This window comes from Pan troglodytes, chromosome 8 (assembly GCF_028858775.2).
Source record: "Pan troglodytes isolate AG18354 chromosome 8, NHGRI_mPanTro3-v2.0_pri, whole genome shotgun sequence".
NCBI lineage: Eukaryota > Metazoa > Chordata > Mammalia > Primates > Hominidae > Pan > Pan troglodytes.
This window is the reverse complement of record NC_072406.2, coordinates 145411692-145429868: the sequence shown is the minus strand read 5'-3', so window position 1 is coordinate 145429868 and position 18177 is coordinate 145411692. Positions and strand designations below refer to the sequence as shown.

Sequence of the window (18177 nt, the reverse complement as noted above, 5' to 3'; positions counted from 1 at the left end):
GTGCTCAGCTTGACCGTGGACAGTGTTCCTGCAGAGTGGGCAGCAGCATTCTCGGCTGTGGCCAATGGCTTGAGCAGAATAACCCCAGACGGCACCTCCCTCAGCCTAGACGCAGGGGTGCTGAGCAGCACCAAGCACAGCCCCGGTCTCCAGGGGATCTAATACCTGAGGACCCAGAGCACATTAGCAAAACTACAGCAAGTTTCAAGGAACTGGAGTGGGGCCAGCCTCTGTGGGCTATGGGTCAGGGAGGATTCCATGGAGATGTGAGTGAAGCTGTGAGAAGACAAGAGAGGACACTCCAGGTCAAAGGAGCAACCTGGGCAAAGATGTGGAGGCAAAACTATGGACCAGAGGTTTGAAAACCCGGCCGAGCATCCAGATGGCCAGGGCCCACTGCATATATGCCTACCAGGCACTGCACACACAGAGGGCAGGAGACCAGCAACAACCCCCCTGGGATCATGCTCTCAACAGTGATTCCCACAGCCTTGAGAATAGAACTTATCTCCATACCACATGGAAAGCCAGGGTATTCATTCCTTCCCTCCATTCCCCTTTGTTTCCATCCAGGCACCTGGAACCCATCCGTCCACCCATCCATCCACTTATCCATCCGTCTGCCCATCCCCCATCCACCATCCATCCATCCGCCTATCCATCCACCCATCTAACTACATATCCACCCATCTATCAACCCATCCTCCACACATCCACCCACCCATGATCCATCCACAAATCCACCCATACATCTGCCTGTTCATACACCTATCAATCCATGTATCTACCCATCCACCCATCCATCCATCCACCCATCCACTCACCCACCCATCTATCTATCCGTTCATCCATCCATCCATCCACCCATCCATTCACCCACCCATCCATCCATGCATTCACCCACCCATCCATCCATCCACCCACCCATCCATTCACCCACCCATCCATCCACCCATCCACTCACCCACCCATCTATCTATCCATCCATCCATCCATCCACTCACCCACCCATCCATCCATCCACCCATCCACTCACCCACCCATCCACTCACCCACCCATCCATCCATCCATCCACCCATCCACTCACCCACCCATCCATCCATGCATTCACCCACCCATCCATCCATCCACTCACCCATCCATTCACCCACCCATCCATCCATGCATTCACCCACCCATCCATCCATCCACCCACCCATCCACTCACCCATCCACCCATCCACTCACCCACCCATCCATCCACCCACCCATCCATCCATCCACTTAACTGCCCATCCACACGTCCACTCACCCATCCACCCAGCCATCCATCTACATATTCACCCATCTACCTACCCATCCATCAACCCATCCTCCACCCGTCCATCCTCTACTAATCCATACACTCATCCGTCCATTCACCCATCCATCCACACATCCATCCCTATCCGACTGTTCATCCACCCATCCACCCACCTACCCATCCTCCACCCATCATCAATTCATACACTCATCAATCCATCTGCCTGTTCATCCACCCATCCATCCATCCATCCATCTACCCATCCATTTAATCACCCATGCATCTACTCATCTATCCTCCACCCAACCATCCACCCACCCATCCATGTGCCTGTTCATCTACCCATCTATCTACTTATCCACCCATCCACCTGTTCATCTACCATCCACCCACCCATCCATCCACTCATCCATTCATCTACCCATCCACCCACTCACCCATTCATCCACCCATCCATCCTCCACACATACAACCACCCACCCACCCATCCATCCACTTATCTATCCAACCACATGTCCATCTACCTGTTCACCCACCCACCCATCCATCCACATATCCACCATCCACCTGTCCACCCATCTATCCACCCACCCATCCATCCATTTGTTCATCCACCCATCCATCCATGTATCCACCATCCACCCATCCACCCACTCATCCATCCACATATCCACCATCTACCTTTTCATCCACCCATACACCCACCATCCATCCACCCATCCACCTATCCATCCACATATTAACCCTCCATCTGTCCATCCACCTGTCCACCGACCCATCCATCCACATATCCACCATCCATCTATCCATCCACCCACCCATCCATTTACCCATCCATCCACATATCTACCTTTCCACCCATCTTTCCACCCACCCATCCATTCACATATCCACCATCCACCCATCCAGCCACCCATCCATCCACATATCCACCACCTACCTGTTCATAATCCCACCCACCCACCCATCCACCTATCCATTCACATATTATCCATCCATCTATCCATCCACCCATGCATCCACCTAACCATCCATCTATCCATCCACCCATGCATCCACCTAACCATCCATCTGTTCATCCACCCATCCATCCACATATCCACCATCCACCTGTCCACCCATCTATCCACCCACCCATCCATCCATTTGTTCATCCACCCATCCATCCACGTATCCACCAACCACCCATCCACCCACTCATCCATCCACATATCCATCATCTACCTTTTCATCCACCCATACACCCACCATCCATCCACATGTTAACCATCCGTCCATCCACCTATCCACCTACCCATCCATCCACATATCCACCATCCATCCATCCACCCATCCACCCACCCATCCATTTACCCATCCATCCACATATCTACCTTTCCACCCATCTTTCCACCCACCCATCCATTCACATATCCACCATCCACCCATCCACCCACTCATCCATCCACATATCCACCACCTACCTGTTCATAATCCCATCCACCCACCCATCCACACATCCACCTATCCATTCACATATTAACCATCCATCTATCCATCCACCCATGCATCCACCTAACCATCCATCTGTTCATACACCCATCCATCCACATATCCACCATCCACCCATCCACCCATTCATCCATCCACATACCCACCATCCACCCATTCATCCATCCACATACCCACCATCTACTTGTTCATCCACCCATCATCCATCCACCCATCCATCCACATATCCACCATCACCTGTCCATTCACCCATCCACCTGCCCATCCACCCACCTATCCACCTATCCATCCACCTGGCCATCCACTCATCCATCCCTCCATTCATCCATCATCAATCATCTATGCTCCAACCATCAATCCATTTATTTAGAAAATAACTCAGCAAATAACCTTCTGGTTAGTTATTGGTTGACACTGCCTGCTACACACCCGGTGGTATCAGCAACCTTCCCACTCACTGCCCTTCCTTCCGTGTTGCAAGTTCCCCATCTTCACCGCCCTTCCTTCCGTGTTGCGAGTTCCCCATCTTCACCGCCCTTCCTTCCGTGTTGCGAGTTCCCCATCTTCACCGCCCTTCCTTCCGTGTTGCGAGTTCCCCATCTTCACCGCCCTTCCTTCCGTGTTGCGAGTTCCCCATCTTCATTCAGTGAACCCTACTCAACCTCAGGTCCCAGTTTAAACTCCACCTTCTCACAGTGGCCTCTGGAGGCCTCTGATGCAAACAAGAGCCTTGGGGCTCCATTCTCATGTCCCAGCATTATTGGATCCCCAGCCTGTGGGTCTCACATCAAGTCTGTCACTTGTGTAGACCAGAACCAGCAAGAGGCAGGACCCCACTCACCCTGCTGTCTGTGAGCCCAGACACTTGCTAAGCCTGCATGTCGTGGATGAATGCCAAGCAAACGCCAAGCAAACAGACCAGTGATGGGGGAGGGGTCGGAGTCTTCCAGGCCAGGCCACTGGAGCCCATGGGTGCTCAGGGCAGCGGGGTGGAGAGGGAAGCCTCATGGGGTGGAGGCTGGAGAAGTTAAGAAGAGAATGAAAATGACACATAAAAGCCCTAGTGTGTTTGGAAGTTTAGAGATGACTGTTGGGAATAAATGCTTTCCATGGCCACATGGAATAAATCTCACACCCGTGACGCTGGGTGGAGGACTAGCCCGCCCACAGGAGGCACAAAAACAGGAAAACCACAACCTCTGCTCTGCGCTGTCCAGACAGTGACCCGGGGAACAGGCAGGAGCTGCTGCCATCCATCTGGGTGCTGCTTACACAGATGTTCGGTGTGAAAATCCTTCAAGTTGTATGTTTGTGATATATGCATTTTTCTGCATGTATATCTCAATAAAAAGTAAGAAAAAACCAATCTGTTCACATTGTTAAAATAACTCAGGGGCTAAAGAAGAAATCCCAGTGGAAATAAAAAAAATTAGAAGGAAATGATCATGCAAACATTATGCAGCAAACTCATAGGATGCAACAAAACCTACATGCTGAGGAACATTCATAGCCTTAAGTACTCTTACTGATATTGGAAAGGAAGAAAAGCTGAAAGCCAATGACCTAAGTGTCCAGCTCAAGTCAGAAAAGGGATGGATCCTAAACTCAGAACAAGGAGGAAAAGAGAGAATGAGAAACAAGAATCAATGGAAAAGAAAACACAGACAGGCCAGGAGAGCAGACGGGACACAGAGGAGGCTCTTCGGAAAAATGAATGAACTAAACCCCTAGCGAGACTGAGAAGAGAAAGCACAAATTAACTGGCCAATCAGAGAATCGGGGTGACCTGCAGCTAATGCAGCGGCTGAAGAGGAGAGCACCTGCAGCTGAAGGCCAGAGATTTCACAAACATAAAAAGCAGACCCACAGCTGACTCAGTAAGAAACACCAGAGATCAGTCCTATAACTATTTTTTTAAGAAGTGGGGTCTCACTCTGCTGCTCAGGCTGGAGTGCAGTGGTGTAATCATGGCTCACTGCAGCCTGGAACTCCTGGGCTCACGCAGTCCTCCCGCCTCAGCCTCCTGAGTGGCTGGGGCTACAGGTACATGCCACCATGCCCGGCTAATTTTTAAAATGTTGTGTAGAGACAGGGTCTCACTTTGTTGCCTAGGCTGGTCTCTAACTCTGGTCTTCAAATGATCCTCCTGACTCGGCCTCCCCAAATCTCCCTGTGCTGGGATTATAGGGGTGAGCCACTGTGCCCAGCCAGTCCTGTAGCTATTAAAAACTGAGCAGTAGTTAAAAATCTTTCCTAAAGAAAACAGGTGGCCCTGTAAGTGAGTTTTACCAGACTTTCAAGGAACAGATCATCCCATTCTTAGATAAACAGGACAAAGAAAGGAGGGGGTGCTGCTTATACAGGATTAGAACAATCCTGAGGCCGGTGAAAACATCAACAAAATGGGAAATCGCCAGTCCACTCCAATATGCGCAACAATCTGAAACAAGCATTAGTAAATCCAATTAAACAGTGTATACAAAAGGCAAGACACTTGCCCAATTTAGGTTTTTCTATGTAAGAAAGGATGATTTAATATAAGAAAATAAAGATGTGAATATGAAAATCTTAAGAAAAAATTAAAGGATCACGTCAAAGGATGCAGAAGAAACATCTTGTAAAATTGACACACACATTCACGATCAAACTCTGCATCAAGGGGGACTCGCGGTGGAGGCGGGCGCCATTCTGGATGAGGAAGGTGAAAAGCGCTCTTTTTAGAATGGGGGATGTGGGGAGTGGTCAGTTTCTCCCTGAGATGGGACAGTGCCCAGCCTCACACTGCTTCTGTTCCAAGACTCATTGCTGTCCCTTGCTGCATCGAGTAAGAGAAGGAAGGAAAACCTGTAGCAGGACCATCGGATGGGAGGAACCAACACTTGTTTCTTTGTCAGTGATTGATCAGTTAAATAGGAAAACTAAAAGAATCTGTAAGTTATTAGAAATATTAAAAAAACTTTAGCAAGATGGCTGGATATAAAATAAAGATACTAAAGTGAATTGTGGCCAGACACAGTGGCTCATGCCTGTAATCCCAGCACTTTGGGAGGCCAAGGTAAGAAAATCACTTGAGCCCAGGAGTTCAAGACCAGCCTGGGCAACCTAACAAGACCCTGCCTCTACAAAAATAAAAATAAAAACATTAGCTGGGTGTGGTGGCGTGTGCCTACAGTCTCAGCTACTTAGGAAGCTGACGTGGGAGGATTGCTTGAACTCAGAAATTTGGGGCTGCAGTGAGCTATGCCACTGTGCTGCACCCTGTCTCGAAAGAAAAAAAAGTGCATTGCATTTCTGTAGACTAGCAACAAACAAACAGAAAAATGTAATTAAAAAGAGGACAATACAATTGGCCGGGGCCAGTGGCTCATGCCTTTATCCCCAGCACTTTGGGAGGCCAAGGAGAGAGGATCACTTGAAGGCAGGAGTTCAAGACCAGCCTGGGCAACAGAGTGAGACCCCATCTCTATAAAAATTTTAAAAAATTAGCTGGACATGGTGGTGCACACTTGCAGCCCCACCTACTTGGGAGGCTGAGGTGGGAGGATCACTTGAGCCCAGGAGGTGGAGGCTGCAGTGAGCCGTGATTGCTCCAATTTACTCTAGCCTGGGTGACAGAGTGAGACCCTGCCTCAAAACCAAAACAAAACAAAAAGAGGACAATGAATTTTAGAATAGAATCAAAAAACATCACATTCCTGAGGAAAATCTAATAAACTATATCTGACACCTACAGCAAAACTTTACAACGTTAAAGTAACTTCAGGTGGATCAAATGTGAAACAAAACTTAAAACTCTTCGTAGAAAATATCAGTGACTATCGGCTCAACCTTGAAACGGGAAAGGTTTCTTGTGAAGGTTAGACCCTAACAGTAGAAGAAGCATTAAAACATTTGATTATATTAAAATCGAGCAACTACTTTTCAGCAGAGGACACTGTCAGCCAGCTTTTCTCTGAGTGTGGCTCAAGAGGTTAAACTCTTCCTGTAATGATGCTGAGACGGCATTTGCCTTGGTCATCTCATTCCCTCATGAGCGTACAGTGGAGTTAGGGTTAGGGCTGGGGTTGGGCTTGGGGTTGGGGCTGGGGCCACGTGATGTGATATCACAGCCGACTGAATGCAGAAGCTGCCATGAAAATCCAGGCGTTTTCCACAACCCAGACGTGAAAGATTTACAAATATGCAACCCAATGCCACTCTTCTCACTAATTTTGGAAAGAAAAATATTCTTCATAAAAATGTTATGTATGTTAACATGCAATGGGTATTGTGATTTTTAAATGAATTAATAGATAACTTAAAATGTCTTGGTTTTAATTTATATCATCATAAACATGAAGAGACAGAACGCACGTAAGCAAACGCTCTTAGGGGCAGACAATACTTTTTAGGGTTATAAACCTTCACTGGAGATGCACTCCTCACCCACATCCCCTATGACGCAGGAAGGAGATGCAGCGCGGTGCTGTCCTGTGTGTGAGACCCCAGGCCCCTGCCACGCCTGTGTCCTGCAGGAGCCAAACCCCAGGCCAGACCCCAGACCCCAGGCCAGACCCCAGATCCCAGGCCCCTGCCACGTCCACGTCCTGCAGGAGCCAGCGATCCTCACACCGTGTTCTCGGGCCTGCACTTGGGGAGTTCCAGGAACAGACGTACGTCCACCTGCCCCACGAGCCACACTTCCTCCTGGGCATGCACCCTAGAGAAACCTCGCCAAGGTCGGTTCTTGGTGTACACACCAGGAAACACCTGCGCACCCCTCAGTCCCCCGACAAGCGGGGATTTAAATGTAGCGTTTCACCCGACGGGATAACACACAGCAGGTGCCACATTATGGCCACACAGTGCTCTGCAGATGAAGTTTAACAAGAAATACATAAAAGGAAGTCCTGGAAGATCACAGATGGCCTCAAGTCTTTTCAGAAAGTTAAAAATGGCGCCGAGGAAACAATAGGACTTGGAGGAACGTGCAACGCGGGATAAAAATGAAGGAATGCGAGTCCCACGGGGGAACCACGGAGTAGGGGGGCCGGGCACGGGCTGGGCTGAGGTCATGTCCAGGTCTGAGCTGGATTATGACGTGACTAGGAACGCAAGCACAAAACTAAAACTCCCTCATGTGCACCAGGGATCACAGCCACCAGGCCACGTGCCACGTCACAGCCACCAGGCCATGCGCTGCGTTCACAGCCACAGGCCACAGCCACCAGGCCACAGCCACGTCCCGGCCACCAGGCCACGCGCCGCGTCACGGCCACCAGGCCACTGCTGCAGGGAGTTGGTTTCTGGACGCTGGGGTGCACTAAAATGTAGGACCCTCGCAGCAGAGGCCTCCTGGGGCACCCTGCCCACCTCCCAGGGTGAAGGGCTCCAGCCTCACTTGTTTCAGAGTGAAAGTAAGCAGGGCGCGGGGAGCCATCCCAAAACTCTTCTTTCCTTGTTTTTGAGGCAAGGTCTTGCTCTGTCAGCCAGGCTGGAGCGCAGTGGTGCCATCTCCGCTCACTGCAGCCTCGACCTCTTGGGTTCAAGAGATCCTCCTGCCTCAGACTCCCGAGTAGCTGGGACCACAGGCGTGCACCACTGCATCCGGCTAATTTTTGTATTTTTAGTAGAGACGGGGTTCGCCATGTTGGCCAGGCTGGTCTCGAACTCCTGGGCTCAAGCGATCTGCCCGCCTTGGCCTCCCAGAGCGCTGGGATCACAGGAGTGAGCCACCATTCCCAGCCCCCAAACTCTTCTTTCAAGGTCAAATTTTAAGGTCATGACACAGCTGATGGGCTTTTATTGGGAAGATCTTTGAGTTCCTAGTTACTTGTTCATTTGTTAAGGATTGCTTTACTTTCTCTGCCCATGGGCTTCGTGACAGTAGGAACCACCAATGGGCCACTCCCTGCCCGGGGACAGAGCCCAGCCTGATGGACTGATCGAGCCTGAAGGCCCCGGGGTGACTCTGCCTCTCTCCAGCCGGCCACACAGGTGCTGACCTCGAGGCGCTGGGCTGCCGTTGCCCGACTCCTCCCACGCAAAGGGTCCCCAAGGGGCTGCACTGGAGTCTGCTCTGGGAGCAGCAGCCTCTATGACTCTGCCGGTGAGGCCCCCAGGGTGGCCCATGCCCACACCCATACCCAGGAGCTGTGCCTGGAGGCCTTGTGTCTGGAGAGGCTGTGAGTGGCCCGGCTGCTAACTCCCTCAGAGGAGCTGTGATTCCCTGCCGATCATCACTGGTCATTTTGGTCACTTTTAACATGTTAAGTGTAGTAAATTCGCATTCCAGAAAACCTGCTATAAAATGGTAATGATGACAAACGTAGCCAAAGCCTCTGCCCACAGTCCGAGCTGCCCACAGAGAACCCACAGTCTGAGCTGCCCACAGAACCCACAGTCCGAGCTGCCCACAGAGAACGCTGCAGGGGACGAAGCCGGGTGTGCCCGAGGCCGTCCCTATGGCCCAGTGAACCGGGCAGCAGCGGCTCCGCTCCCGGCCAGAGGCCACTTGCAGAGGTCGCCCCAAGGCAGGTGCATTTCTGAGTTAATGGCAGAGGCCACCGTAGAGGTAAAACGGGGGGTGTGGCGCGTTACCCCCACCTGCACTTACCTCAAAGGTATTCCCGGTCACGTCGAACTCGGGGGGAACGAAGGCACCCTCAGGGTCGTCTTGGGGAGGAGAGAGAGAAGGAGAGAAGGCTTCTGGTCACACCTGCAAACCTGAACCCGCCAGCCGGGAAGGGCCTGGAGAGGGAGCGGCCCCAGGTTCCCTCCCCGCAGACCTGGTGTCCCCGGACCATTTTAGGCCATGAAAAAGGGAAATCAGCTCCTTAACGGTTATGATGGGAAATGGGTTCCAAAGTGGAAGAGGGAAGGGTTCTACCGCTTTCCCAAGAAGGAAGCTGAAGACATTCACCAGGGAAAATCAGCTCCTGGGCAGGGGCCACGCAGTGGGAGCAGCTGACCCACTGAGGCAGGGGCGTCCCACCCTCCTGGGTCTGCGTCCACTCACAGCAGGGCAGGCGGGACTGGCTCAGGGGAGACAGAAGAGGCGCACAGCCTGCCCTTAGGGGAAGTCCTGAGTGGAGGGGGCTCAGGGTGGGCCGAGTGTCCCTCTGGTGTCTGAGAGTAGGCGTGACTGCCCTGGCACAGCAGGCATCCCCACGGACCCTCGGCCACTCTCCAGCCTGAGTCCCTCCCAAGGAAGAGAAGGTCTCCACAGGAAACCCGGGTACGGGCATGCTCCCAGCATCCGCTCCGGCAAAGCCAGTGCTCACATCCACCCTGAAAGGCACCTCCACCCCGTGTGCCCACCGCCACCGCCACCGCCGCCTCACCGCTGAGCTGCTCCATGAAACACACGTTCCCGCTGGTGTTGAAGGCCAGGGTGTCGGGCGTGATGCACAGGCTCTGGAAGATGGCGGCGTGGGCCACGCTCCGCATGGACAGGCTGCACTCCAGGCACACGGCCCAGGCTTCCTGCTCGCTGAGGCCACGGTCCCGCAGGGAGAGGATGTCAGCCAGAGACACGTTCTCCTGCCAAGACACGCCCTGGCCGTGAGCCTAGCAGGACCCCCAGCCAGGCCCCGGCACGCCCACCGAGACGATTCCCTAGGGAAACGGACGACTCGTGGCAGCGTTTCAACGCGTGGGTCAGGGAAAGGGCTTTAGACCACGTCTCATTTTGTTTCAAGAGTCGTCCTGCTGTTCCCTGGACATCAGAGCCACGGAACATTTGGTGGCACCGTCGGCGTGCTGCCCAGAGCAGGTGTTGGCTCCTGGAGCCTGGGCACGGGGCCTTCCTCCCGGAGGCTCGGCCAGAGCTGCTGGGTCACCTGCTCCGTGGGGCACCCCTGACCCCGCAGGCTCACGGCTGGACTGGCCTGTGGAGGCTGCCAACAGATGAGCGAGGCGACGGAGTGGACATCCCCAACTGTGGACTCCTGCAGAGCTAACGGGGCGTGATCCTGACACTCACACGACTTACAACCACACGCGCTGCCAACATTTGTTCCAGGCAATTCACACGGAGGACACAGTCACGGCGGTTCCCTCCACGTGGCTCAGCCGCCCCCATGTGGGCTCACCTCCAAATCCGAGTGGGCTCCTGGACTCCGCGAGGGCTCAGCTGTGATCACGATGGTTGCCACCAACACCCACACCCCCCCATGCACATGCACAAACATACCCACCTAGCACACGTGCTCACCCTCACACAGACACACGCATCCCCATACATGCATCCCACATGGACACACGCCAACACGGCACGCTTACAGAGTAACACTCGGACACACGCCAACACAGGGCACGCTTACAGAGTAACACTCAGACGCTGGTGCAAGGCGTGTGCACATTCACAGTTCCATCCGCTTCACACACACACATTCATGCAATGAGAACAGACATCCTCATACACACACACACCTCACACTCACACACATACTACATGCCACCGCACACATGCCTAACACTGACCATATGCACGCACAGACACGCACACCCGCACACACCCATTCCCACGCTTGGTGCACACACCCTCACAGGAACACACAAGGCTGCACAATCCACACTCGCACGCACCCGAGTATGGAGCTGAAGGCCCTCTTGGGTGTGCTGCTCCCCGGCCGGGGCACCCCATGTACAGGTAGGAGGGGGTGGCCGGGGGCTGCAGCCTGGACACTGTGGGTGGGGCAGGTGAGGAGGAGGCAGAGGCCCCTTCTCCCCCATCGCTGGCCCCCCTCCCCCAGTGCACAGGGCGGCTCTGGCTGTACTGGAGCCACTGGGCTGATGTCCTGAGAGGCACCTCCTGCCTCCGGTCCCCCTACCCTGCCCCAGTGGCTGGCACTGCAAGAGGCCCCCCAGGCACAGGAAAGGGATGAAGGGCTCAAACCAAAGCAGGAGGCCAACAAACGACAGGATCAGGGCATGGGCGCCCGGTGGGGCCTGGCCGTGGGGCTGGGTCTGCGGCTGTTCCTGGGGTCCTGGCACATCCCGTCCATCTCCTTCTTGCGGTCCAGGGAGGGGCTTGATGACATCATTTCCCAGGCCCTTCCAGCTCTTTCTATGGCGGGAATCTCCCTGCCCCATTCCTGTAGCCCGTGATCGATCGAAGGTGTTTGATTTGGGCTCAAGCCTGCCGCCCTCTTAGCACCGCCCAGGACTCCTCAGGACTCCAGAGAGCCCGAAGCTCCCAGTGACGCCTGCAAGGCTGGTTAAAGAGGTACCTGGGCACTGCGTACACACAAACACATGCACACACCCATGCACCTGCACACACAGGCGCACACATATGTACACACTCCTGTGCACTGGCACACGCATGCACACAGCACAACATGCCCACGCACACGTGCCTGCAAACACGGGCACAGACGTGCACTAAGCGGTAAGTAAGTCTGAGGACCCCGTAGGTTGTGCTGCTTAGGAGGAAGGGAGTCAGCATGAGGCGCGTCTGAGCCGGTCCCCGTTCCCCTGCGGGGCCCTGGGGTGCCTCTGGCTGTCACTCACAGGTCAGGCGCCTGCCGCCAGCTCACACAATGGTATCGAGACACGTGGACCTGGGAAGGGAGCCCAGGTCAGCCGTGCCAGCAGGGCCACCACTCGCACACAGCACGCCCTCCTGCTCAGACCCGGAGGGGAGACGCCTGGTGATGGGCAGCCCCCTCCTCCCCTCAGGGAAGCCGGACACCTGGAGCCCCAGCACCCATGAGAGGTGGGCGTGTCTGAATTCCGTCGGAGATTCTCTGGATGACTTTAGCGGTGAATTCCATGGGGTCTGTGGCTGAAGCCTCCCCTCAGGGACAGGATGGTCTCAGCCTCTCTGGGGCTTTCCAGAGGGTGGGCTTTCGCTCACACAGGGTCCTGAGCCTGGCCACCCAGGGGGTCTTGTCATGTGCTGAGGGCTCCCAGGCCTGAACTCTGGGCCCCGGGTCACCTGCCCTCTGGGACCTGCAGCCTCCACCCTGCTCTGGCACAGGTGAGAGGAATTAGCCCCCCTTGCCCGAATCCACACTGGCTGGGTGAGCAAGGGGGGGTCAGACAGGCCTAAGAGGCCAGGACAGGACGAGACAACTGGGAGAGACACAGGCAGCACTCAGCAGCCTGGGGATCCCACATCCTTGGGCTCCCCCCGCCGCATCCCAGCAGACACCCCCACGACCACCCTCAAGGTCGGGAGCTATCTGGGCGTCCTGTAGTCCTGAGCTGTGGGCGTCCTGTAGTCACCTCCAGAAGGGGCCCTTGGAGACCCCGGGGCTCTCAGCCTTGCTACCAGGTAGGTTCAAGTCCACAGCTGGGCCAGGAAGCTTCGTGCTCAAGTAAAACACGCCCAGCCGGGCTGCGGGGCTGCCGAGGTGGCCTCGACAGGAGTTTAATGGGCTGTGGCAGACACTTGGGAAGGAGGTGACGTGCTGTGAATAGCAACGCCGGCCTCAGCTGGCCGATGCCTATCTGTCTGCCCAGCACCGCCTCCTGCGCACCTGTCTGCCCAGCACCCACGAGGGCCCCACGGCAGGTTAGGACCTCGTGACTTTCCACACTTCAGCCTCTCCTGCCCCTGCCAATACAGTCTGACCTTGTTGTGGCTGGCCAGCTTTCAGTGACTCCGTCTGCCGGCACAGACCCAGCCTCTCGGGCAGGCCCAGAGGGTTCTTCATGACCTAGTCCAGCCCACCGACCACCCACCCTGCCCCTTACCATCCGTAGCAGGGCGTGCCTGGGTGAGCCATGGGGTAGGTCTGAGAGCGGGGACCACCTAAGACCTGTTCCTTGCAGGACAGGAAAGACTGGTCCCCACTTTGCAATTGTGTGGCCACAAACTCCACCCCCATCCCAGGTGGGAGAAGGGATTCGGGAAGGCAGGTGGCCATGAACCCCCGGGACTGGGCTGCTCTCCAGGGCAGCAGCACATCAGCCAGTCCCTGGGTCTCAGAGGGCAGGGCACGCTTCCCACCGAGGACCCTTATCTCATGGCAGGTCCCCATTAGGGGCCCTGTGCATTCAGAAAGCTCCCATACCCCCCGCCACACTGCCAGGCAGACTTCGAGCCAGGGTTACACAGGGACGCCTAGATCGTGTGGCGCATTTGAAATACGCTGTCTTATGACCAACTGATTTTTTTCAGCCGTGGGATTCTAACAGGACTAATACAAAACTCCAATCACTGCTGGGAGCACTGGCTGCCAATCCCCAGGCCTCCTGACAGCTCTCTCCACACTGCCAGGCCCCCACCACAAAACCACCTCTGCTCCCGAAGTGCCTTCTGCTCTGAGCTCATCCTGGCACAGATGTCATATGGACCCTGCAGCAGGGACATCCTCTTCTTTACTGGGAGCCCCCAGCTGTGTGCCCCTCCAGGGAGCAACTGCATCCTGTCCAGCCTCAGATTCTGAGCCCAGCCTGACACCGGCACACAGGAGGTTCTGGGAGGCACTTGCTGAACTCTGGGAGGGATGATAGTGCTGCCTGCCTCTCAGGGACCCAGGACACGTCCTGCTCTGGCACCCAAACCGGTGCACCCTCTTCATCTCATCTGAATTCCCATGGGGCAGCCAGCATTGCCCATCCATCGACTCCGGCCGCCTGGCCTGTGTGCCTCTTCTGCAGCCGCTGTTCTGCCTGGATTGCACTGTTCTGCCTCAGATCCCATACCCCCATCCACAGTGCCTGAAATCTCATGGGAATCCTGGGCAGGACACCTCCTCCGGGAAGCCCTCCTTGCCTCACCCCCACAGAACATCTCCCTGTCTATCGTGTACTGGTGGTTCTTTGCCTGTACTGGGATCCAACCTGGTCACTTCCTCCAGGACCTGCTGGCCCACTTGCTGATGCTCTGGTAGGTCCCAGCTGATAGTGTTCTCACACACGCACGGCCACGTGTCTCTGGGGCCCACACCATAGTGAAGTTGCTGGGACACAGGGCACTGGTGCCTTCTACTTCACCAGCGAATGCTGGGCTGTTTTCCAAAGAGGCTGCTCCATTTGTCCTCCCACTGGCGCGAGGGAGAGCTGCTGCGCCGTCCTTGCCAGCACACGCCGCTGTCCGCTCTTCAGTTCTTGCCAGCCTGGCGGTCTTGGGAAGGCATTCGTGGGGGTGTATTTTGCATTTTCCTGATTGCAATGAGCAAACATCTTTTCACATGTTCAGCAGCCATTTGGATTTTCTTTGGGACCATGTCAAGGGAGGGACATTCCAGGGGCTCCGGTGGGTGTCCATAGGGGTCTATTTCTTGACCCCATCATGGAGCCAGCCATTATAATTAGCTGTAGAACGAGTGAGTTCCTACATCTTACGAAGCCTGCATATGTCCTGGGCCTGGCGCCACCGTGCTTTCCCGGCAGCTGCCCTGCACCCTTGGCCTTCCGGCATTCTGGGATGATGATGCAGCCTCACCGTGCCCTCACCTCACCCAGGACGGTTTTCCAATGCAAGTCAGGTGCAGCCACTTGCCCCGATGGAGATTTCAGAACCTTCCAAGCCAAACACGTGCGGGAAGCAGAGTCTGAACGCCAGGGGAATTCTGAGACATGGGGTGTGTTGGGCTCAGTACTGGGCACAGGGTTGGGCCAGGGACCACCCGATGCTTTCCAGGAGTGTCTGCGAAGGGCCCACCTGAACGTTCCCACTGCACGCTGCAAACTCGGTGGGATGACAGTTCACCTGGAGGCCTTGGTGGCCGTCACAGGATGGAGCCCCCCACCCCAGCACTGTGCCGGCCGGGAGCTGTCCGGCCGGCCGGAGGACACTGGTGTGTGCGTGGGGGTGGGGAGGGGGGGTGGGGAGTGTGCAGAAAGACAGCCTGTGGCTCCAAGTGGGCTGGCGCCTGGCGCGGCGTGTTGTGTGCGTGGCACCGGCTGCTGCCTCCGTGTGCGGCGGCGCGGGGAGGCCCTCAAGGCTCAGGCCTCTGATGCACCAAGGAGCTGTGGGAAGAGCTGCGTCCTCAGGGCGGCCTCCCAGAGTGATGAGGAGGTGGCCTCCTAACAGATACCCTGGGATGTGTCCTGGGGCGTTTCTGAAGGCTGCGGGCTGCCCCTCCCTCTCGGTCAGAGCCGCGGTGATCTTGGAAGCTTTATTGACTCCCCTGGCTGCTCCTCTCTGCAGCCTTCAACTGCACCGAATCCAGGCCATGGTGGGGGCGGGGGTAGCGCCAACCCCCGCACAGCCTCAGCCGTTTCTAGGTGGCTGGGCCGAGGGCCTCCTGGGGCTGAACCTTCCCAGAAGGACGGTGCTTCCACAGCAGAAACTCCCGGTCCCTTCAGAGCCCACTCCCCTGGGGCAGCAGGTGGGGACTGCGAGGGGGTCAGGCCCGCGGCTGCTGCAGCCGGGATTCCCTGCTCCAGGCTTGCTTGGCCGGCTTTAAAGACAGGGCGCCACAACATCCCACTAATGGCTGCAGGTGACGACGCTGTCACCCGGAGACACAGGCGCCCAGCGTCTGGGCTCTTGCCTGTTGGAGGTTTGGCAGATCTCGGATCCCTGGAGGATGAGGGTCTCTTTGGGAGCTGCTGTATCCCCTGGGGGCCACCTCTCATGCTTCCGGGCCTGGCTTGTCCACTCCATCCCAGCCAAGCCAGAGCTGAGCTACAGGGTCAGACCCAGCCAAGGTGGGGTCTGGGCAGCCGGTGCTGTAGGGTGGGCGGTCCATGAGCAGAAGCGCCAGGGTATGCAGATGGCAGGCAGAGCCCCTCTGCACCTTGCGGGGTAGGGGGGGTCTTGGGTGAAGGCCCGGAGAACCAGAGAGCAGGAAGCAGCTCTCAGTCTCGGGGGACAGTCATCCAGCGCTCCCCCAACCCCCTGCTCCTGAACCTCAGCTCCGGGGACCTCATCCCCCAGCTCCTGAGCGGCGCCTGATTGGACTCTGCTGCTCTGCGCCCCGCTGGCCGCCTGGGGCCCGGCAGGGAGTAAGCAGACCCCCCTCCGTCCTCCTTGCTGCCCCCACACTGTCCCGCCAGGGTTTCCACCAGGAGCCACCGCGCACCAACTTCTGCAGGGGCTGCCCACCCGCCGCCGTCCCGTGCGCATTCGGGGGTGCTGTCCCCTCCGGGTGAAAATCCTAACGCGGGGGCTGAGAACGGCGGTGGGAACCCCTCGGCCAAGGAGGGCACCTGGGGAGGCGGGAGCTCACAGCCCCTCCCGGGTCCTCCCCCCGGGCGCTCTCCGCGGACCCCTCGGCGGCGGAAGGGGCCCCCCAGTGGGGCCGGGGGCTCACCTCGTCCTCGGGGAGGGTGGGCAGCGGCTCGAAGTCGTAGAAGTCCAGGTCTTTGCCGTCCTCCTCGTAGAGATCCGCCGCGGCCGGGTCCATGGCCTGCATCCTGCGGCCGCGCCGCGCACCGCCCCCGGGGCCTCCGGCTGGGCTGGGCTGGGCTCGGCTACGCGCGCCCTGGCTCCATGGAGACGCGCCCGGCCCTCGCCCGCCCCCGCCCGCCCGCCGCTGCCGCAGTGTCTCCAGGGGACGCGGTCAGGGATACGGGGCGGGCCCGGGGGGCGCGGGGTGCGCGGGGGCTGCGCGGCGCTGTCCGAACCCGGCGCCTGGGGACGTCGCTCCTTCCTGGGGGAGGCACCGGGGGCGGAGCCAGGCGTGTGGCCTCCGCGGGGAGCCACGGGGTCTGCGCCCCACCTGGGCCCCAAGGGTCGAGGGGCGGAGCCGGCGCCCAGGAAAGCTCGGACGGGCCGACCCCCTCGCCGGCTCCCGCCGCCCCCGTCCCACCCCCGCTGCTGCCGGGCGGGGCTGCCGCAGTCCCGGGGTGGCCTCCGCAGCGGCGTTGGGCAGGGCCGGGCGGGGCCCGCGGTGGGGGCGGGGCCCGGGTGGGGGGCGGGGCCCGGGTGGGGGGCGGGGCCCGGGGTGGGGGGCGGGGCGGTCGCTGGGCCGGGGGCTCTCCTGAGCGAGGGTCTTTCGGAGGCCCGGGGATGTTGGGGGTGGGGCAATAACGCAGCCTCATCCCCACCTGGAGGCGTCGGAGAGACCCACTGGGCACCCGACCCTCCCCGGTCCTGGGGGACCCTGGGGGGTCCTGGGGCTCTTGACCTCTTCCTGCCCCAAAGGCCCCCCGGGGCTTTCCTCAGCGCCAGGGTGACCCCGGCCCACGGTAGTGCCGCGGTCAGAAGAGCCAGGATAGCCCCAAGCTCGGCCAAGAGGCAGGGAGGGTGGAGGAGAATCTCACCTTCCCCGGCCGCCCCCAGAACTCCCACAGGAGAGGGGTGGCTTCAGGGCCAGGCTGTCAGCTCCCCCTCCGTGTGGCTGGCCAGGCACACAGTAGGTACTTAATCCATGCTCCTGGCTTGAAGGAGCAGCAGGGCTTTTGACCGCAGAGTGGGCGGGTGCAGTGTGCTCAGGGAGGTGAATTCCCAGCACTCTGTCCCCTGGTCGGTCACCCGGGCTGTCACTCTGGCCTGGCAGGGAGTTCAGGGGCTCAGCTC

The 18177-nt window shown here is 57.5% G+C and overlaps 1 protein-coding gene across 3 annotated transcripts in view; it reads right to left on the bottom strand.

Annotated features, from left to right (window-relative positions):
- Nucleotides 1-17504, bottom strand: part of KNDC1 (kinase non-catalytic C-lobe domain containing 1) — a 66447-nt gene extending 48943 nt beyond the window's left edge. The window contains exons 1-3 of one of the 3 annotated variants that reach the window (XM_024346707.3): nucleotides 16970-17504; nucleotides 10097-10295; nucleotides 9370-9428 (exon numbers count right to left, since the gene is read on the bottom strand). In XM_024346707.3, the coding sequence (XP_024202475.1) occupies nucleotides 9370-9428; nucleotides 10097-10295; nucleotides 16970-17071 (360 nt within the window). In that variant the 5' untranslated portion in view covers nucleotides 17072-17504. The remainder of the gene's footprint in view (nucleotides 1-9369; nucleotides 9429-10096; nucleotides 10296-16969) is intronic. The other 2 variants (XM_024346706.3, XM_024346705.3) reach the window with 2 other exon arrangements.
- Between the last annotated feature and the right edge of the window lie 673 nt (nucleotides 17505-18177).